This window comes from Aspergillus sydowii (assembly GCF_001890705.1).
Source record: "Aspergillus sydowii CBS 593.65 unplaced genomic scaffold ASPSYscaffold_6, whole genome shotgun sequence".
Taxonomy (NCBI): Eukaryota; Fungi; Ascomycota; class Eurotiomycetes; order Eurotiales; family Aspergillaceae; genus Aspergillus; species Aspergillus sydowii.
Window position 1 is genome coordinate 1,067,720 of NW_024467864.1, and position 19,872 is coordinate 1,087,591.

Sequence of the window (19,872 nt, forward strand, 5' to 3'; positions counted from 1 at the left end):
ACCTCATACATGCATACCAGGGGTCGGGTCGATGGTCGGACGGGAAGATGGGGAGAAAAAAAGAAAACAAGCGGATAGAGGAGACATCGGAAAGACGGGAAATACGTGAGGGAAGTTGGAGGGGGCTTTCGATGAAGCGGGAGACCTCTCATCGGGATTGGGCAGTCGGCACCTGGCAGTCAACAGTACAATCTACGGCCTACTAGGAATCGGTCTATCGGAGGGAATCCAGTACCAATTATGCCCAATTTCTAGCTTATCTGCATTCATAGTAACACCAATGAACTAAAACACGTGAGAGTGGCATCAAGTGAGAAGAGAGTGAGAAAGGGGAGGGACAAAAGAAAAAAGATTGAACGAAACACCATATAAACGTATCGAGAAGCAAAGAAAAAATAATAGAAACCTAAGCCCTAAAACCATAAACCCAATACATAACCATTGCAACGCCTCGGTGAATTCAACTGCTGCACGATAATTTCACCTACGCGAAGTAGTCCGGGGGAAGCGAAGCCAAAGCCGCAATCGTCCCTACCGCTCCCACCACCGCTCCTAAAATAGCTGTCGTTGCGTGGCTTCTAACGCTACCTGTATGGGATGTCTTGACCATTTTGGATGGTCGTTCGTTCTCCCTGGTCTTCTTCGTCTTCTTGGTTTCTTTGGCCCCCCTTGTGCTCTCGGGGATGCTCACAGGAGTGAGTTGCGAATCCGGGCCGTTAAGAATAGCAGCGATACTCTGCGGTTGCGCGTCAGGAAGCTGAGTGTCCTCATTGGGCAATTTCTGCGCTTGGGTCTCTTCCTCGCTGTAAGCGATATCAGAATCCAACTTATCCCCCTCTGCTGGGCCTGATTCAATTTCTGCCGCCTTTCTCTTCTTTGAAGATGTAGGTTTTGGCCCGACGTCAGAGGTTTTACAGTCGCTCAGTTCTGGAGATTGCGCACTGATATTCTCTCTCATGTCCGATTCGGGCACTGGTAGTGTTGCATCACAAGATGTGCGGGGCATCATCGGTGCCAGTCGATCCATAAAAGGCATAAAATCGGCCATAGCACCGCCGCTGGTGGTGTGAGTCCTCTGTACTGTGATGTCCGGTATTGGCTGGTTTGTTGCAAAAGGACCATCATTGTACTGCCCCATTGGCTCGGAATAAGAGGTTATGTTGCCAGGATAGTATCTAGGGGTATGTTCAATATTCGGCTTTATTGGCGGTAAAATGGTGCCAGTAGGAAAAATGTTCGATCGATAATGGTCGGGCAGATTTCCACTGGGCTGTAAGGGAGGCTGCGGCTCCTTGGGTGCCTCAAATGAGGAATAAGGAGAATCGAGCGAAGCGTAGAACGAGGGCCCATGAATTTGCCGCTCCGCCTGCTGAGAGCCAGTGCCTGAAAAATTGGTTTCTGGAAGGAGATTCAAATCGGAACTCTGAATCCCACCATGTTCAGAAATGGTGCTAACCAGTGGCAGCTGCTCGCAGTCTACCGCGGGAACATCATCAAAGTCATCTTTAGCATTGATCAAATCTGAAAAGCGAATGCGCGACACTTTCTGGGCATTGGTGTTAGACTCAGAAGACTGGCATGCTGGGTCAGGCAAAAATTTGGCATCTACAGCCTCGTTATTTTCCTGATCTTCGTTTCCTGTTTCATCTTCTTCCTCATCTCCCTCTACGGATGCCACATCCCAGTCGTCGGGCTCAGCATCGGACTCTTCTTCATCTGAATTACGAGCAAAGTATTCGTCGGCATATGGATCCTCATAGCTCGCGTTGTCTGAGTCGTAACGATCCGAAGGTGGTGTCATTCTTGGGGTGGCCAAAGGTTGTTCTGTGTCCAGGTCTACTCCATTATTCAGTTTTGTCGAATCATTAGGTGCTCCTTGTATTGGCACTGACGCTGAAGAATCGGTAAAGACAACATTTTTCGAATCCCTGTTCTTGGGGGATGAAGTCATTGGTGAAGAAACTTCCACCACCGAACGGCTATCATCCGAGTCCGAACCGGCACTTGAGCCATTCGGCTCAGAAGCGCGGTCAGCAGTAAGGTCAACTGCAGCTCGATGTTCACCGCCGTCAAACTCGTCATCATAACCATAATTATCGTACTCGTCATCGTCATCGTCAGGGACACTGAAAGTGTTGGAAGCACTCTGATGAGAAGCCTTCGGTGTGGCTTCCTTCCTATGCAGTGGGTCAGTGACTTGTCTGTAGACCCGGCGAGTAGGGGCGTACCTAGTTTCCTCGAACTGGGACTCGCAGCGCACTTCCAGTGGCGGGAAAGTATCTGGGTGCATGTTAGACATATCATTCTAAACTGGAATAGAATGTAGTGACCCACCAGAGCCTCGGATGACCTCTACCCCAAATGTCAACACATCACCATCTGATAGAGCCATATCCGTTTCGACGGGAACTTTTCGTTTATTCAACCAAGTACCATGCATGGATCCAGGATCACGAACGTAAACGACCTAATAGTACCACAATCAGTAAGTAACGGGTTTTCTTACTGAGACGGAACTTCTCAGCCCACCTTCTCATTTAGTGACACGCGCAGTATTGCATGTACCCTGGACATAACACGGGAGTCGAACAAGGCGTTATTAGGTCGCGGTGAGAGATCCTTGCTCGCCCGTTGAGAGGATCTACCGATTTCGATACGATCAGACTCCGAGGTAAAGGTAAGGGTACGATCGAAGACGGGACCTGGGAAATCCAGAGGATGGAGAAAGACAACGGCTGCAGAGCCAAAATCGGTCAGCTAAGCTGCTCGATGAATACCTTGTGGGTGGTGTGGTTGAAGAGTGCTATGCATACCTTGCATATGACTAGCCATGGTCGTTGGCTTCCCAGTAAGACTATTCAGGAGGTTCGTCGTTTTGGAGTGACAGTGAACGGTTTATTACCCAAGGCCTGGGATGGCTCACAAACGGACATTTACAGGGAGAGAAAGCAAAGAAAGAGATGATCAGTCAGAAAGATGGATGAATACAAGGCCGTCAGTCCGGGAGGGGTAAGTAGTCAGCCTAAGGGCAACGGTTGTTGTCAGGCAGACAACAGAGGCACACAGGCAGCCGCCTACTCCAGAGCAACTTTTGGGGCTTTGATGGGTAATCAAGTCATCCAAAATGATTCGACCAGCCGAGTCCTTAGTATTCCTGCCAGCTATTTCGGGTGTTGAGGTGAAGCTGCAGAGGAACAGAGCAATGGAGGAATAGAGGGATAGAGGAAGCGCCCGGTGATAAGGTGTGACGTTGGTCGGCACAAGTCGCAAGAAGGAGCCTTCACTTTAGGTAACACTAATGGCACGGAGGAAACAGACGGAATTCAACCCATAAGAGCAGTGAAACAACAGTATTAGAGAAGCTTGGAAGTGAGGAGGAAAGCCACATGCGAAGCTTGAAGACAGCAGTGACTACAGAGTAGATGAGGGGATAAGGTGGATGACGGAGAGTGATGAATCGGCGGGCCAAGTGGGGTGGCCTGTTATCAGGTGGACTCTCCCGGGCGATCGGGCTTACCAAGCTACCAAGGCCCCAGTTCCTCAGTCAGTTCCGGGCTTGGACTCCCTACCACTTACGCACTCTTCCGCATAATAATCCAACTCTATCCCTTATTACCTACCGCTATGGTACATACATGAGATCGTCGTCCAGTAACCCGGCACGGACTTCTGATCCAGCCTCCGAACAACCCTTTTCAAAAGTTCGCACGATCATCAAAGTGGAGAGCACACTCATGTCAAAGCCCGCATATCAATGTCCAAAAGAATAAAAGAAAATCAACGGAAACCACATAATAAATACACTCACCGGGGAGGATCCGGCACCAGTACATTAGTCAAGTATTGCCAGCGATCAGCTCGACGTCTGTTCTGGCAATTTAAGCTCGAAATAAAGAGAGAATGGAATCCCTACAGGCCGCCGGGGGCTCCACCGAAGCCAGCACCCATGCTCTGCAAGCGTGCAGCAAGCTGTGGGTATTTCTCTTGAACCTCTAGTTGGGTTCGTGTCGCCTCAGCATAGGAGATGGCGTTGATAATCTCGGGCTCCGTGCGGGCGAGCTCAGCAGCACGCTCGAAGTACTTGAGCGCCTGGGAAACCTTGCCCTGCTGCAAGAGCAACTGGGCCATGGTTCCAACCGCAATGTCGCACTCAGGGTCAACTGTGTAGCCGTTAGCATGGATATTCCCTCAAGTCCTCTGGCGACTCATGAACTCACTAATCAAAGCCTTCTGGCAGAGCTGCTCGGCCTCTTGGAAGTCATGCTTCCACTGGAACAAGGCAAGGGCCTTGTTGATCAGGGGTAGGACATTGATGCCCATCGGCTTGCTTTGCTTCTCCATCTCGACGGCCTTGTCAAACTTCTCGATGGCTTCGGAGAAGTTCTGCTGGTCAAGGAGCAGTTCTCCGTAGTAGTTGTAGACGTCAGGCACATCCTCGAAGTTCTTCACGGAGCGTCTGAACGTAGCCATCGCAGATGCAACAGAGCCCATCTTGTACTGCGTAACACCGAGCTGAATGTGCGAGAAGATGAATGTCCGGTCAAGGTCGATCGACTTCTGATAATCCTTGGCAGCTTCAGCGAATTCACCGAGGATGAAGTGGAGCTGGGCACGGTGGTAGTAGATGTCAGGGTCGTCCTTGTTGTGAGTAATAGCAAGCTCGAAGTCGTCCTGGGCTGCGTCCTTGTTGCCTGTTGTCCATTAGATATGTACCAACAACACAAAAAGTCGTGATCGAACTTACCTAGCTCAAGGTGCAAGCTGGCACGCTTGATGTAGCTCTGGACAAGCGAAGGATCTAGCTCAATGCTCTTGTTGAGATCCGCTAGAGCGTCTTGGGCGTTACCTTGCAGGTATGTGAAGGTGGCACGCTGGTTCAAGGCAAGACCCTCGAACTCACCAAGATCGCCAAGCTCCAGAGCCTTAACGAAAGCCGCTGCGGCCTCCTCATAGCCGTCGCCAGTCTTCTTGGTCATCGCTAGCAGACCCTTGCGGAGCTCACCCTTTCCAGACTCCTCGGGGAAGTCGGCAGACTCGTCAAGGCCTTGAGGCAGAGACTTGGGACGGAAGCTCTGGAGATAGTTGGAAACGAAGGTTGGGCTGGGAAGCTTCGAGCCCTTGGCCTCCAAAATAGCCTTGCCCTTCCGCTCCGCAACCTTCTTCAGGAGTCGCTCAAGAGCAACACGGCTGACTTCATTTGAGAAGCCATCGATAATGCAGCTGGCGGTGAAGTCGAGAAGAGCCTCGCTGAACTTTTCGAGATGCTCGTACGCAATGGCACGTCTGTTCAAGGCCTTGACGTACTCACTATCCATCGCAAGCGCAGCACTGGTGTCTTCGATGACCTTTTCCCACTCTGAGAGAACATTGTAGCACGCAGCGCGGTTCGAGTAGAAGACTGGGTCGGGTTTGCAGATGATCGCCTTGCCGTAGAGATCAATGGCGTTGTTGTAATCTTTGGAGCCATAGGCCTTGTTTCCGGCCACCTTCAGCTTTGCGGCGTATGATTTCCGGGTCTAAACGGGAGATAAATAGGTCAGCAGGCGGCACCGCCAATAGAAGGGCTAATTGGAACGTACCTCCTCATCCAACTGTCCAACGGTCGCCTCGTCGACCTCAGGGATCTCTTCTGAAGGTTCCTCGGGCTTCTTTTGGGCTTGTTCTGGGAGAAATCAGCGATGACGCGACGGGTTTAGGCATAAAGAGCCATCGAGACACATACCATCCTGAGCAGAAGCCGCCTTGGTCTTCTTCTCCTCAGCCTTCTTCTTCTCCTTCTCCTTTCGTCGCTGGTTCTTGCTCTTCTTCTTCTCTGCGGGAGGAGTCGTGGAGGATTTAGCAGACTGGTTGGAATCGGAAAGGTAGTAGACGACACCGGCACTCGTCACGACGACGGCGACACCCGCGACGGTGTAGACGAGCGCCTTGTTCTCAGACACCCATTTCGAGATTCGGTCCCAGACGGAAGCTGAGGAAGAGGCCGGAAGAGAAGCAGTATCGACCACCACGTTCTTGGATGGATCGGGCAGAGGTGAGCCGCTCGACATGATGACCGGGGAAAGGAGCCGTTATGGTTCGTTTCGAGTTAATTGCCTTGCTTTTTGCTGTTTGTTTGCTCCCCCTTTTCGTCGGAAAAGTCTGGGCAGATTAAATCCAAGTCAATTATAAGGACAACCAGGAGCACTTGTGGGGGACAGGGAAGGCGAACCGCGTAGAGATGGTTGGCAAGAGGCCGCGTTTCAGTCTGGATGGGGGAGATGGGAGAGTTGCGGCCTTGAAAAAGTTATGCGTTCCGGCAACAGCGCAGCGGTCCCGAGCTCTGGTGCTGGTCGACCCAATCACGTTGATCCAAAATCGATGGCCAGCTCCTGGCTTGCTCCACTGCCGTCCTCACCAGATGGCAGTTGGCCCTCGAAACGTCGTCATAGGGGCGCTTTCGTACAGACAGGACCTCAATGGCGATTGCTGGTGGCCGGGCGACCTGATTCTCGCTCTCTTGGACTAACAGGACTTTTGCTAACTGCCCAGTGCGATCTCGGCGCGAACCGGTCCTACTGCACGTGGATAGGTCCAAAATGATCGCAAGTCCAGCTTCAAAGTTTTACAACCAGTGAACAATGTCTTCAGAGTCCTTCCAGATCATCTCCACGCTGCGCTACGACCCCTACCTTCCAGATGTAGTCTCTCAGCGCGGTGCAAACGCCTATCCTGATCCGCTCGTTACTCCCTACTACCTCCTCCCATACCACCAAGACCGACTCCGGAATGCCGCTCGCTACTTCAACTGGGACAATGCATCCAAGTTCCTCGAGCAAGACCTCGCCCAGTTCGCCCGCTATCTTGATAAATTCATACCGCATAAAGGGAAATGCTGGCGCGTCCGGTTAGTCCTCGATGAGGACGGGGAGTGCAAGGTCGAGGCCAACCCTGCCGCACGGATCGAATTGGAGAACTTCCTCGTCCCGTTCATAATCAGCCCTGCTTCGACACCATGGCGTGTTTTCATCGATACCGCTCCTACGACCCCATCGGGACTCACAGCCCACAAGACCACTGCGCGCAAGGATTATGCGGCTGCACGGACCCGGGTGGGGATTGCGTCGCCGCAGGATACTGCCGAAGTGCTTCTGGTGAACCCGAACGGTGAGATAATGGAGGGAAGTATTACGACACCATATTTCCGACGGCGTGAGGATACGGGACAGGATGAGCCTGAATGGATCACGCCCCCGCTGTCAAGTGGCGGCAATGCAGGGACCAGCAGGCGTTATGCTCTAGCCCAAGGCTTCTGCACCGAACAGATCATTACAGCCCGCGACCTCATTGATGGCGAAGTCTGTTTGTTGAGCAATGGGGTGAGGGGATTCTTCCTAGGACGGATCATGCTCAGGGCAAGCAAAGCTTAGCTGCATGCTCGCGTGCAGTTGAACAGTCTCCAGCTAAAGTTTTTAATTGTCTTTTTGCTTATTGTATTATTGAACGAAAAGTTGGAGACGGCTATTTTAAGTTTGTTTAAATACTCAATACAAAATCCATTTGCCTTTTGGGCGATGCTCTAGTACTTAGTGCATTTGTCAAGATATATAAACCGTAGTATATTTTGGTTACACGTATCAATGGAGTTTTGACTTGGGGCGATTTCCACAGTTCCTTTGCTCGTTTTCCCGCATAACCTGACTTCGGCCTTGAACCATAACTCGATCGCCTACTTGTGACAGGCAATTGCAGCACGCATGCTCAAAGAATGATGTCAAGTTCTGCCCAATCTCATGACTGCTAAATGCAATTGTGGCACCATCGCACGTGACTCCCGAGGTTACACAGGTCAGTTCTCACCCCGCGTTTACTAAAAAGGGCTAGCGTCATAGAGCTGACAGAAATTCTTCGACCAAAAGGAGGCCGAGCGGAAGATGGTAGAAAAGGCGATTGAGCAGACGACCTCAGCATCCGCCCCAGATCGCCACACATCAACGTTCTCCATCCTTCACCATCCTCTACCATCAAACATAACAATCCGCATCCAGTGTATATGTGTCGGCCATTATGAAGTTCTTTGAGAACCTCTATACCTACGATTATTCCTTTCCCGCCGTTTCTCTTGCTTACTTTCTCCGCTACCCAAACCCGTACTCCAAACATGTCCTGACGACCGATGTCATTGATCGATATGTTGACCCGAAGACCCATCGACTCCATACCACGCGAATTCATCTGAAGAAATCGAAAGTGCCCTCTGGGATTCTGAAGCTTCTCCCAAAGGGCATTGGTGGTTCCGACAGTTCCGGACAAAGCTACATCCTAGAGACGACCGTCGTCGATGCCAACGAAGGCTGGATGGAGTCCGAATCACGCAACATGGAGTGGACAGGAATTCTTAGCGTGGTGGAAAAACAAGTGTATCGCCGCCAGCAACCGGATGGGTCTCCGGAGAAGCTGGAAGGTCTGTCTCTTGACAACCGGCGATGTGAACAAACCACCGTGAACACGACTGTTACATTCCGCTCCCGCTTTGGACAGGGAAAACTCCTCAGTCGCAGGAAGACAGAGGCTGCCTCGGATCATAACGGAGATTACGAAGAGGATGCTCCCAAGCGGGGATTTTTCACCTCGCTGTCCACTGCAGGAATTCAACGAACCATTGAGCTGATTGGACTCAACCGAACTCGCGACGCGATCCTTAAGAGCAAGCAAGGAATGAATGTTGTTCTGGAGCGTCTACGCAGCGGCGGAATAGTCGGCGTGCTTGAGGGTATGCATCAGGACCGCGAGTCTGTGGTTCTGGGCGGTGAAGGCCCCTGGAAGCGTGTCTGGCTTCGGGGCCACTCCAATAACGATGATTGAGTCTCCTACCATATTTGAGCACTTTATACAAAATTCGACCATGTCAATATTGATGCGACATTCGAGCGTGGAGCATTGGCGTTTAGGATTAGTTTGGTTTTATATGGACACTCTCCTACTACTATCTTGTCTTTTTTGACTTTTCAGATACTTTTTTTTTTTTTTTTTTTCGATTTTCTGGACATTGTCGGCTTTCCAGAAGCGTGTTTCATTGCATGTATCGACGAGAATTGTCACGACCTATGTATACTACGAGGCATAGCAGCTGCCCAAATCCGGTCGCTTCATTTGGTTGAAGACACCCATTGTACAATACACAGATTACTCCAACTGACGGGTTTACCTTATCATGCTTTCTATGCTATCTTTCTCCAAGGAAATAACGAAAACCAATATTATCACTTCATTCAAGTAGGCGCTGAGTAAGAAATTTTATCTTGGTCCCATCGGAAAAGGACCAGGCTAGAAAGTTTCCCATTCGAAGCAAACCCAACTAGGCCATTAGTTACTAGATTTCCAACACCAACCTCCCCGTTGCTCGCAAACGGGTGTACAGTGTACACAATACGGGGGTTGTATCCGCCAGCAAGTTTGATTCGAGCCGCCCCGCTCCACGGCAGTTGGCACATTTCAGACTCAGTAACTGTGTACTTGCTTTTAGAGGCCATCGGTATATCATCGGGGTGCTGAAGAAACCTGCGCCAGCAGTACCCCCAACCCGGAGGCGGAGAATCGTATCTGTTCAGCTTCTGCATCTGATGCTAGATATTTCAAAAACAACACTAAAGCAGAGCCGATCGTCCAGTTAGAAGGTTCGGATAACAAGCAGAGGGCTGAATAATGTCCCCGCCCCCTCTTCTTCTGCGGAGAGTAAACAGAAGCTAGAGGATTGTAGCAGTGTCGGCCCTGTTCCGCGGCCCGAAGCTACCACGCATACAACTGAATTGGGACAGACGCATAAAACTGAACCTCAACACTCCATTCTAATGGAAGGAGAACGGGTAGATATTACTACACAAATGCTGGTACTGATTCCTGGATCGAGACAAGTATAAGTCGTGCATAAAAGTGTACTAGAACTTATCCAACTCAACCGAGGGGCGTGGACAGAACGACAATGGCACTCAGAAACAAGGCAAAGGGCCAGTGAGAGCTACTCATTAGCCTGAAAGATCGAACAACTTGAATGAGTTCGGTCCCCGTTCCTCTTCTATAGGAATTATATGAACATATGGGTTGTCAGTCGTTTCGACAGCTTGTGCCAAGGTCGCGAGTACAAGAGATGAAGTAGCTACGAAGAGGCATATGAATTCTCATCTGCAAGACGTTAATAACAGTGTGATAGCCAAGCTGCAGATTTTTCAGCATTCTGCGATGAAGGTGGACTGGACCATGGATGGGAAGCCGACGGAGGTGAAGCGGGCCCTTGCAGTAAAAAAGAAAAAAGACACCATCAAGGGCTTTGAGACGTAGAGATTGAACACTTGAATGTGGCACACGGTCCTGACATCTGTAGCCCCGTATTAGCTGGGCATGACTCCCTTCCAGAATGTATTTACCTGTGGCCGAAGTATCACAAATTCACAATACGTAGTATATCATCGTATTCTTGATATCACCACGGGCCAAGCCTTATACCTTCTGGTCCACTACTGTCGGTAATTAAAAGGAGTCCACTATCGTGTGTATGGGCTCCTAGCCGAGCATCCGTGACAGAAAACAAGGCAGCAGCAGGTTTTGCAGTTTCAGCGCAGGCTCAGTCTCCGCCGACAGCGACGCCTAAATGCATATACCTTGCGGCTTGCAATCTCGGGAGATAACCAGACTGATCGGCCTTCTCGGCCATCGTCTGCTGATCTGGATCCAGGGACCAGGAGATGTTCAATGCTGGTGGGCAGATCCGACATGTCGATTGCGTCATTGGCAGACACTCCTTGAGACATCCATATTGAGAGCATTCCTGGTCGAATCAGATGAAGCCAGCGAGAATGCGCTCCCGCAAGGACCCTGAAGAGCCAATGAGCTGCGAAAAGTGCGCCAAGTGGGGTCAGCCAGTCGCCAAGAGCGCCACACGATTCAGGGCAGGACTCAACCAGCTTTGCAGCTTTTTGCTGGTGAGGAGCATTGAAGAATTGGTCAAAGGTTGCTGTGGAACTGAAAAAAAAATTGAGAGACACTCGATCTGACTCGCAGCTTGGAGGAGCATACAAAACGCCAGAGAAGCATAGGAAACCGGATGTAGTGGAATGTCTCAAATCTCTGCTCGTGAGGCAGCGCGACCCGACCCAGGCCAGTGAGTGGTTGGTTTGGCTCCCTGGAAGCAATCTCCACCTCTAATTGCCCCTTCCGGAAGGGTTGGTGCGGAGATGGCCAATCAGCATAGCTGCCAAGCCGCCTGAGAGGCCGCTAGCTGTTGACTGCGACCAGCATCTTCCGGCGCGGAGGCTCCGGGCCCTACCAACTGACCAACTTTGAACGCAGTCAGACCTCAGGCTGTTCCATCATTGACTCCCTTTTTGCCTGTGTCGCTTTTCAGGCCGGCTTTTCTCCGTTTCCTCTGCGCTGGCTTCGTGTCCTCCGCATCCTGCTTATTGTTCCGTATATTACCTCGCTTCTGGTCGTCTCTGCCCTGTTTTCCCTCGCTTCCGCCGTCGCCCTTGATCTGGTCCTCCCCCCTTTACTTCCGGCTCTCACCACCTTTTCCCTTCGCGCGACCCTGCCGATTTCCTCGCCCTTTCGTCTGGCAGAGCGGTTGCCATTCTTACTTTGGACCGTTATTTCTTTCCACCGATTATCGAAAGGGTGGGCCTTCTTCTGACCTGCACTGAAACGCCAGAGCGCCTATTTGGACGCCCTTATCACAGTATCACAAGCCTCTCCTCGAATACCCCCTCCATCCGCGTCCTCTGCAACGAAGTCAACGGCTCGGCTTATTTCTCGTTGGATCTTGAAGACATTGCTTGATATTTGGTCTACACGCCTGGACTGCGTTTCTCATTCTCGACACCTACACCGCAGTAGGATGCTGTTTGGCCTGTCCATTCCCGCATAATCGAGAGCCTTCCAAGGCAACTGCTAGACGACTGCTCGATCAAATGGCTACCTCTTTTGGATTATGGTCGATGGCCCGACCGTGTTTATTACTTCTTCTGACAATTTTAGCGACGCTTTCGCCGTCGGCGACCGCTGAGATATGTTCCTTTTGGGATAAGGGATGTGTTGACCCATTGGCCCAAACGGCTATCCCGTTCAAGTTCGATCCCCTTTTCCTGGAAACAATGAATTTCTTCTACGCCTTTGATGCCGACTCTCAAGGCAAAGGCCAGGCGCCGATGATCAAGACCGGTTTTTGGATCGGATATCAAGCCTCCACAAACAACTCTGTCATCAACATCAACCGCACGTCTGAAATTGCAGTGCGCGTGGGCAATTTAACAGGCACGCCGTCGGGCGGTAACAACGGATGTGACGGTGTCTGGGGTTCGAGTTGCTCGAACGACCTCAAGACATACCTGCAGGAGACTATATTAGAGTATGTGCAGAACGCCGACACATACTCCAACCCTCTTAGCAACGTGATCCATTCGTTCCGTTCAACTCCGCCGATTTTACCCAACTGTTCGCCCACGTTGTTTGAGGTCCAGAATATTCCTGTTATATGTAAGTTCACAAATACAAGAGCCGCTTATCCGGATGTTCTGACTCGGTTTGCTAGCATTTGTGTCGGAAGATGAAGATACCAAAAAGGCTTATGTCAAGACTCATGGAAGTCCTGACGATCCCTGGGAGTCATGGTTCATTGATGATATGTCCGCTAGTGATCAGGCTCAACAGGTTGCTGTTGGAATAATTGGCCGCGTTCCGGCGGAGACTGCGCCTAAGCCGGAGAAGGAAAGCGAAATACAAATAGAAATTGTCTGCGCTCGGGCACCATCCCAAGGAACTTCATCAAGCGACGGCTGATTTTATTTTTCTCTCAACGAAAAACGATGGACGTTTTTCTTCTGCGCAGTATGATATACGAACGCGAACCGACTCAGGTTCTCATTGGGCGGCGGGCATTGCGCCGCACCTATTTTGGATGCCAAAGCCATGGCTCCTACAGACTGCTCGACAGCTCTTCAGTCGAAGCCAACATGAACAGCATCAGCAATGTTTTGATGCACTCGCTCGCTCAAAAACCTACTAGGGTTGTCTCTGCAGGGAGCCGCGCTGGTCAGCTGCGGAAGTCACCAGGACTGCAGACATGACAGGCCGATCTTGGACCAGCAGAGGGCTATCGCCAGTCGAAGCCACCATCTATCGCTGTATATAACTACTTCTATAATAGTATTACTAGTACTCGAATACATTTCGGCTATATTGGGGTCATTCTCATTGTCATTGCCAACTAACTCACTTAATTCTTCGAGCTGCTTAGTGGCCTTCCAATGTCCGCCTGCTCACTCACGGCGTCCTCTGATATCCCCCACTTCCCAGCAATATATCTCTTTGTGTGTCTAAGCCGTCCTTACCCCAACACATCACCTCAGGTGGCAGCCGGGATGCGATAAGTAATCCAGATGACACTAGACGATTCCGTTGCGCCTAGCACCGCACTTCGTGCCGAGATTTCCGGCGGGAGGGGTAAGGTCGTAGCAGCGAAATGACGATATCCGCAGGATACGGGGTGGGAGATTGCTGCCTAGTATTTTCCTCGATGGGCAACGCGGTCGCGGTTTGACGTAGTTATATACTCGGTGTGTCATGAGCTTAGCTCTTGTAACTATTTGCGCGCTCTCGTCTCATTGCTGGGATCCATGGGACACAAGGGAACGTGGTGGCCGAACCACGGTTGCACCCCCGGTTCCTGGCACCGCTTGCTCAGAAGTAATCGAGCTGGATTGACTTGCTTTTGAGAACAAATATTCGGTTGTTATCCTGATGTTTTCTGTCCGTGGACCTGTCGCCGATCGCAGCGCTGCCCAATCGGACGGTCCCAATAGTCATCGCAGCGTCCAATGAAGCCGCAGTCTCTCCGCACGCCCTGAGGATCATTTGTCGCCTCGCTCTTTGCTTTATTGCTTGTCTTGTTGATGGCCCACCCGGTCTCTGTGAGAATATTCGGCCTCCGTTCTAGCACGCCGGTTGCTCCATCTGCTCCATCTGCGCCATCCTGGCAGTCTTGTGCACTCCGCGCATGCCCGCTGCAATATCCCATGATGCGCTCTTCCCGTGCACCTGCAGATCCATCTTATTGGAGCTCGCTCCCGGACTGATCTTGCCATGCTGCCGGCCGTCTTGACCGTGCGGCCCACCATTATCGCGATGGCCATGATCTGCATCTCAATGTCCCCCTTCAAGTAAGGATTGATGTCAAACGCGATGGGCATTTGCGCATCACAGCTTCAGTCCCTCGCACGTGGTTGGGGTAGGCAAGGGACGAGCTCGCGTCGCTCCGATGGAATGCGATCGCGTCCCCAGCTATAAAGACCGCTGGAATTCCGATAAAAAAAAAAGGGTGACAGCAGCAGCAGCAGTAGCTTGAGCCTACCCATTGAGCCCTGACAATGCATCTCAGCGCCTACTTCGGTCTTCTTTCCTTCGCCGTCGCGGCCGTGGCCGTCCCGACCGGCCAGCAGCCTCACACAAGCCGCTCCATTGACAACCTCAAGTCGCACATTAAGAATGTGGTCATCCTTGTCATGGAGAACCGCTCCTTTGACAACGTCCTCGGCGGTCAGACCACAAAGGGCCTCGAAAACCCCCTCCAGAACGGCCCGTTTTGCAACCCGTTCAACCTGACCGATGCCTCCGAGGGCCAGGCCTGCACTGCTCCCAAGAGCTTCGACTCGGTCATCAATGACCCTGACCATGCCATCTACGGCAACAACATCCAGTTCTATGGCGAGTATACTCCTGACAACGCTGCCATTGCCTCGGGCAAGCTCAAGGCCACCAACAAGGGCTTTGCGCACGAGCAGATGCGTCTCTACGAAGACGAGGCTGAGAAGGCCGACCTCGTTAAGCAAGTCATGCACTACTACACCGAGGACCAGGTGCCTGTCCTGACTTCGCTCGTCAAGGAGTACCTGACCTTCAACCACTGGCACTCTGATATCCCCGGAGTAAGTTTTCATCCTTGCGTTGATGCGCGGCTTAGAGTTTACTGATTGAACTTTAAAGAACACCAACCCCAACCGCGCTGCTCTTGTTTCCGGCACATCACACGGCCACGGCCTTAATGATGAGGGCTTCGACAACCACGAGCTTCCCAACCGCTCGCTCTTCCAGCAGCTCACCGAGACCGGCCACTCCTGGATGAACTACGTCGACCCCGACGGTGGCACTGGCCCCGACGCCGGCTTCTTCGACTGGACCTACAAGACCGGTAACGACGACAAGATCGTGCCCCTGGCGAACTTCTACCACGACGCTGCCAAGGGCAACCTCTCCGAACTCACCTACCTCAACCCGTCCTGCTGCGGCGTCGGAACCACCTCCATGCACCCCTCCGGCCTTATCTCCGACGGTGAGGACTTCATCAAGTCCGTCTACGACGCCCTCCGCGCAAGCCCACAGTGGAACAACACTCTCTTCGTCCTTACCTTCGACGAGAGCGGTGGTTTCCACGACCACGTCCCTGCGCCTCTGGCCCCCCGCCCCGATGACCTTACTTTCACTCTCGAGACCCCCAACGGCAAGAACTACACCTTCCCCTTCGACCGTCTCGGTGGCCGTATCCCCACCCTCCTTATCTCCCCCTGGGTCAGCAAGGGTGCTGTTGAGCAGCAGGGCACCAACCACAACGGGCAGACGATCTCGTACTCTGCGTCGTCGATTCTGCGCACCCTCGGCTACCTGTGGGACTTTGAGCCGTTCACCCCGCGTGTCGAGCATGCGGCTTCCTTTGAGCATTTGATCCAGGGCTCGGGTAGACAGGATACCCTTGAGAAGCTTCCTGAGCCCCAGCACTTCAAGGTCAGGCTCTAGATAAGATAAACAGATATAATATTCCTGGGACATGACATGATTAATTACGTGGTAATGAATGGTTAATACTCGATAGAGTAAAAAATGAAATATGACGTTACGTTTATGGCTCTCAGTTCTTCGCACGGTATATATAACATTCTTTTACCGTATTATACAAACACAAGTATTATCCACCCCAAATCACGCAAATCACGCATACCCAAGTCAGCAAGTACCTAGTAAAGTAAGTAGTATAATATAAACATCTAAAAGATCCCCTTCCCTTCTTTCCTCTTCCCTTCATCCACAAGATCATACCTCCCCCTTCTCCCAAAGCCCATACATCTACCTACCCTCCTGTATCCCCTCGCAATATAAACTCCGCCCCCAGCATAAACAACCAACCCCGCAAGCGCAACAGAGTATCCCACTCCCTGGACGGCCGAGATCTGCGTGCCCCAGAGAACAACCGATGCGACGATCAACAGAATATTCTTGGGGATGCTGACGAGAGTCATTGTCAGGCCGGAGGTTTTGCCAATCTAGACAATTCTCATTTAGTATGGCGAAGACGGTAAGTAGAAAAGAAAACTAGGAGTGGGATTATACGAACCAGCGTGAAAACGGCGACATTCAACATAAACCCAACACAGGCGTTTAGCAGGAGAAGCCCAAGACCGGTTTGGAGAACTATTCCCAGAAGACCGGCGCATGATTCATCCTGACCTTGGGCCTGGCTCTGTCCCTGTCCCTGTCCCTGTCCCTGTTCCTGGTTCTGACCCTGACCCTGCAGGAAAGGCACCACCTCTGCCCTCCACGCAAGAACACCATTCATGAGTGCGCAGATCGGCGCCGTGTAGTACAAGCTAAGAAGGGGGTCCATCTTACCAGGCTCGACCTTTGGTTTTGGTTTCGGGCTCGGACTCGGGCTTGGGCTTGGGCTTGAGCTTGGGATGCTTCCTCCTTCGCCAGTAAGTGTACCTGCTGCACCAGTACTGGTACCGAGACTTGCACTGGAACTGACACTCGGGCCTTTCGACTCGATGATACTCGGGCTGGCCCTTGAACTTATCCGGCAAGCTTCTTCATCTCCGTCTCTCTCGAGCAGGATACCCTCGTGCACACGCACACGCTCACGCTCGAGTCCACGCTCTTCATCCTCGTTTGCATCCTCAGCCGTAGTAGACACATCTGCAGTTGAATCAGAAGACGACGGCGACGGCGACGACGGCGAAGGAGAAGGAGAAGTAAGCATCTGCATCAGCACAAGCCTCATAGAATCAAACACCAACGCCGCAAGCTGCACGGCCACCCCGATCCACGAGAACTGGATCTCGCTGCACACAGTCAGCGCGACGGACGCGGTGATTACGCCGATGTTGAGCAGCTTGGATGCTGTGAGCTCGGTTACGCGATAGAGTGCGCTTGTTAGGAGGGTTATTACGGGACCGGAGGCCTACACCGTACAGCCAGATTAGCATGTGTATATGAAGTTACATAGCAGGTGAGGTGAGGAGGCACACCTTCAACATCTGGATAAACCCCACGTTCAGATACATGTAGGCCGTGTTGCTGCAGACGAGGCTGCCGCTGTATAAAATGCCGATTGGGGCGATTTTGGCCATGTAGTGCGTTGGGGTCATGGGGACGGAGAAGCGCGTGGCGAGGAGGGAAGTTGTGCGTGCGAGGATCTGGGTTGCGAGGGTGGCGAAGAGGAGGTGCCATGTTGTAAGGAGGATTGCTTTGGACTTGTTAGTCTGTCTGTCTGTTTATTTCTATGGTAGTGGTGTGGTTAGGATAGTAGACATACGGTATCCTGTGGCGAAGTTGTTAGTAGACAGGTTGGATATAGGTATGGAGGGGGAGACCCACGAAATGGTGTAGATTCAAGAATCCATTTGTTGAAGAGGATAGTCAGGTTTGACCAGACGATCCAGTTTCTGTATTTCCATTTATTAGCTGGACATGTGTCTTGAGCTGCTGGGGAGTAAAGATGAAAGGAGTCCAACCTACAGTGTACAGAGAACAACACTCCACGGCCGACCACTAGCAGCAGGGTTGGCAGACATGGTGAAACTGGCTTGAGATGAGATTCCCCTGCAGACTACCCTTTAAACACTCCTGTCAGAAGCGTACCTTGGTTGCGCCTTGGTTGTGCCTTGGCCCAGGCACTGATGCAACAGCCGTCACCAATGCAACCCTAACTGCCCTGGTTACTGCGAGGATGTCCAGATGCGGCGTGGCGAGCGTAGCGATCCAGACCTACGCACGACTATCACTACTCTCCAGGTCAAACAAAGATATCATGATTATTGCATTCTAACACATCTATGCTAAATCTCTACCACCTGGTCTCTACCACGTATGCGTACAATATGTAATGAAGTAACTCGGCCAAGCATCCACATCCATCCGCCGCTTACACTCCTCCGGATCGAACTTTGGATTCGACTTTGCCCCAAGACAAGCCTTCACTTCGCCATCATCCACCCAGCTATACGGGTAGACCTGCTCCCTGGGCAGCAGGATCAGCGAGTGTTTCAGGCTCTCGCTCGCAGGGATATCCTCCATGCTATACTGCGGACAATACAGGTCCCAGGTCGGCTGCACGGTCTGGACCCGATGACACAGCTGTCGACGGAGCGACTGCCGCCCATTACCGTTGTATTGCTTGATTATAGGCCCTAGAATTCCGGGGCCTGTCATGCCCTCGACGCTGCCGTCGCCCTTGGGGTTCTCGAGCACGTTCAGGACCGGGAGCAGCCAGAAGGGGTGTCCTGGGGGAGAGGCCATCCAGCCGTTGGGGATTGCGCCGAGTCCTTCCGGGTCCAGAGTGTGTGCCATGCGGCCCATGAAGGCGCGCTGCATAGTCCCTGAGTCCGGGGCGTGGTCTGCAGAGTACACCTCTTTGTGTGGCCTTAGGTGCACGTCGTGAGAAACGAATAGTGAGTTGATCGGGCGGAGAGCTTCTGTGTCGACGTCGAGGTACATACTGCACTTGTCAGTCTCGCAAATCAAACAGTAATAAAAAAAAAAAAAGATTTGGTAAGGCTTACCCCCCGAAAAGATACATGTAGAAATTCCGCACCATGTCGGCACGGTTGATCTCCTGCGGCAACTGTCTATACGTCTCGAGGAACCACGGGAAATACTTCTTGACGAGAAGCTCGTCGGACTCGTCGTCCCAGAGCACATACTCCCAGTCGGGATTCTTGGCCTTTACAGTGGCCACCCATTGCTGCGCCGACTCGGACATGTTCGTGCCTGCCGGAAACCATGTTTGGTGGATAATCTTCGGGATGGAGGTTCTATCAGATGAGATGGGGCGGTTGAGGAGCTCGTAAGCTGAGGTGCTTGGCGAAGAGGCTACTTGAGGCTCTGGCTCTGGCTCTGGAACTAGAGGTTCCGATGGACTCAATTCGACTGCTGGGAGGAGATATGTCGAGCTGAAGGGGTACATAAGCAGGATGAAGACAATGGCGAGGACGCCGAAGAGGAGACTCCTTCGCCGCATGGTATTAGCGACGATGTGGCCAGCCTTGGAACTGGTGCCCGAGTCATAGATCATCATTGATGGCCGTGACGAGGGTTGTGAATGTGGCGAAGAGGAGTAGAAGGGAGATGATGTAGGGCTGGCATTGAGTTTGTACATTTCTACTTGGTTGTCGTGGCGGGCGGCAAGAGACCGGATTACTGGAGGTTGGCTGTTTGATGTGACTTTCCGAACGCACTCCTGGAATGTGAATCAGGGGAGGCTGTAACTGTGCCCGCAAACGGATCTGGTGTTGATGTCTGGGGTTGCCCTAACTCCGATTTCCGGATGCGGAAATGCCCATGGGTTATGTAATATGCATTCCTTGCGAAGAAGCTCCTGACAACCACGCTTGGGGTTATTCTTCTTCGGTTTCCTAATGAAAGGCAATCCAAGAATGTCACTAACTTAGACAAGCACATTGCTTGTAGTTTAAAGTGCTTATACTACAGCCAAGCTGTAGATTCACGAGCCCTAATCGACACCCGATTGCTCCAGAATACCCCGCCCCACTGGCAAGACGGCCTAGTGAAAGCAGGTCTGTA

General features: G+C 51.9%; 8 protein-coding genes across 8 annotated transcripts; 4 read left to right on the forward strand and 4 right to left on the reverse strand.

Annotated features, from left to right (window-relative positions):
- Positions 1-484: 484 nt before the first annotated feature.
- ASPSYDRAFT_152669 (FHA domain protein) lies at positions 485-2,733 on the reverse strand (the record flags this gene model as incomplete). Its single annotated transcript, XM_040842214.1, has 4 exons — positions 485-2,177; positions 2,229-2,280; positions 2,335-2,467; positions 2,530-2,733. Coding segments are annotated over 4 exons (2,082 nt in total), but the record flags the coding sequence as incomplete, so codon positions are not given.
- A 1,176-nt stretch (positions 2,734-3,909) lies between these two features.
- Positions 3,910-6,047, reverse strand: tom70 (putative mitochondrial outer membrane translocase receptor (TOM70); the record flags this gene model as incomplete). The annotated part of the gene is made up of 5 exons (XM_040842260.1): positions 3,910-4,160; positions 4,218-4,691; positions 4,745-5,516; positions 5,580-5,662; positions 5,723-6,047. The coding sequence occupies 5 exons, from the start codon at positions 6,045-6,047 to the stop codon at positions 3,910-3,912; spliced, it is 1,905 nt and encodes a 634-aa protein (XP_040701993.1).
- A 341-nt stretch (positions 6,048-6,388) lies between these two features.
- Positions 6,389-7,590, forward strand: ASPSYDRAFT_46213 (uncharacterized protein). Its single transcript, XM_040847173.1, has one exon. It carries the CDS (start codon positions 6,618-6,620, stop codon positions 7,404-7,406), a length of 789 nt encoding a protein of 262 aa, XP_040701994.1. The 5' UTR covers positions 6,389-6,617; the 3' UTR covers positions 7,407-7,590.
- Positions 7,591-7,904: 314 nt separating this feature from the next.
- Positions 7,905-9,010, forward strand: ASPSYDRAFT_46214 (MSF1 domain protein). The gene has a single exon (XM_040847174.1). The coding sequence runs from the start codon at positions 8,044-8,046 to the stop codon at positions 8,839-8,841; it is 798 nt and encodes a 265-aa protein (XP_040701995.1). The 5' UTR covers positions 7,905-8,043; the 3' UTR covers positions 8,842-9,010.
- Positions 9,011-11,963: 2,953 nt separating this feature from the next.
- Positions 11,964-12,804, forward strand: ASPSYDRAFT_58707 (uncharacterized protein; the record flags this gene model as incomplete). The annotated part of the gene is made up of 2 exons (XM_040849580.1): positions 11,964-12,501; positions 12,557-12,804. The coding sequence occupies 2 exons, from the start codon at positions 11,964-11,966 to the stop codon at positions 12,802-12,804; spliced, it is 786 nt and encodes a 261-aa protein (XP_040701996.1).
- Positions 12,805-14,390: 1,586 nt separating this feature from the next.
- ASPSYDRAFT_153270 (phosphoesterase superfamily protein) lies at positions 14,391-15,813 on the forward strand (the record flags this gene model as incomplete). Its single annotated transcript, XM_040842263.1, has 2 exons — positions 14,391-14,948; positions 15,007-15,813. 2 exons carry the CDS (start codon positions 14,391-14,393, stop codon positions 15,811-15,813), a joined length of 1,365 nt encoding a protein of 454 aa, XP_040701997.1.
- A 248-nt stretch (positions 15,814-16,061) lies between these two features.
- ASPSYDRAFT_90379 (uncharacterized protein) lies at positions 16,062-17,864 on the reverse strand (the record flags this gene model as incomplete). The annotated part of the gene is made up of 6 exons (XM_040852325.1): positions 16,062-16,337; positions 16,409-17,251; positions 17,319-17,536; positions 17,606-17,611; positions 17,668-17,735; positions 17,809-17,864. 6 exons carry the CDS (start codon positions 17,862-17,864, stop codon positions 16,062-16,064), a joined length of 1,467 nt encoding a protein of 488 aa, XP_040701998.1.
- Positions 17,865-18,132: 268 nt separating this feature from the next.
- Positions 18,133-19,358, reverse strand: ASPSYDRAFT_179478 (glycosyltransferase family 32 protein). The gene is made up of 2 exons (XM_040843488.1): positions 18,852-19,358; positions 18,133-18,787 (listed from the first exon to the last, which is right to left on the reverse strand). The coding sequence occupies exons 1-2, from the start codon at positions 19,307-19,309 to the stop codon at positions 18,151-18,153; spliced, it is 1,095 nt and encodes a 364-aa protein (XP_040701999.1). The 5' UTR covers positions 19,310-19,358; the 3' UTR covers positions 18,133-18,150.
- Positions 19,359-19,872: the final 514 nt, after the last annotated feature.

Bases quoted from the DNA above. Each gene is read 5' to 3' on its own strand.
- ASPSYDRAFT_179478 (XM_040843488.1), bottom strand. From the start codon at position 19,309: ATGCGGCGAAGGAGTCTCCTCTTCGGCGTCCTCGCCATTGTCTTCATC. The intron at 18,788-18,851 runs GTAAGCCTTACC...TGACAAGTGCAG, and splicing joins TACATGTATCTTTTCGGGGG to TATGTACCTCGACGTCGACA.
- ASPSYDRAFT_46214 (XM_040847174.1), top strand. From the start codon at position 8,044: ATGAAGTTCTTTGAGAACCTCTATACCTACGATTATTCCTTTCCCGCC.
- ASPSYDRAFT_46213 (XM_040847173.1), top strand. From the start codon at position 6,618: ATGTCTTCAGAGTCCTTCCAGATCATCTCCACGCTGCGCTACGACCCC.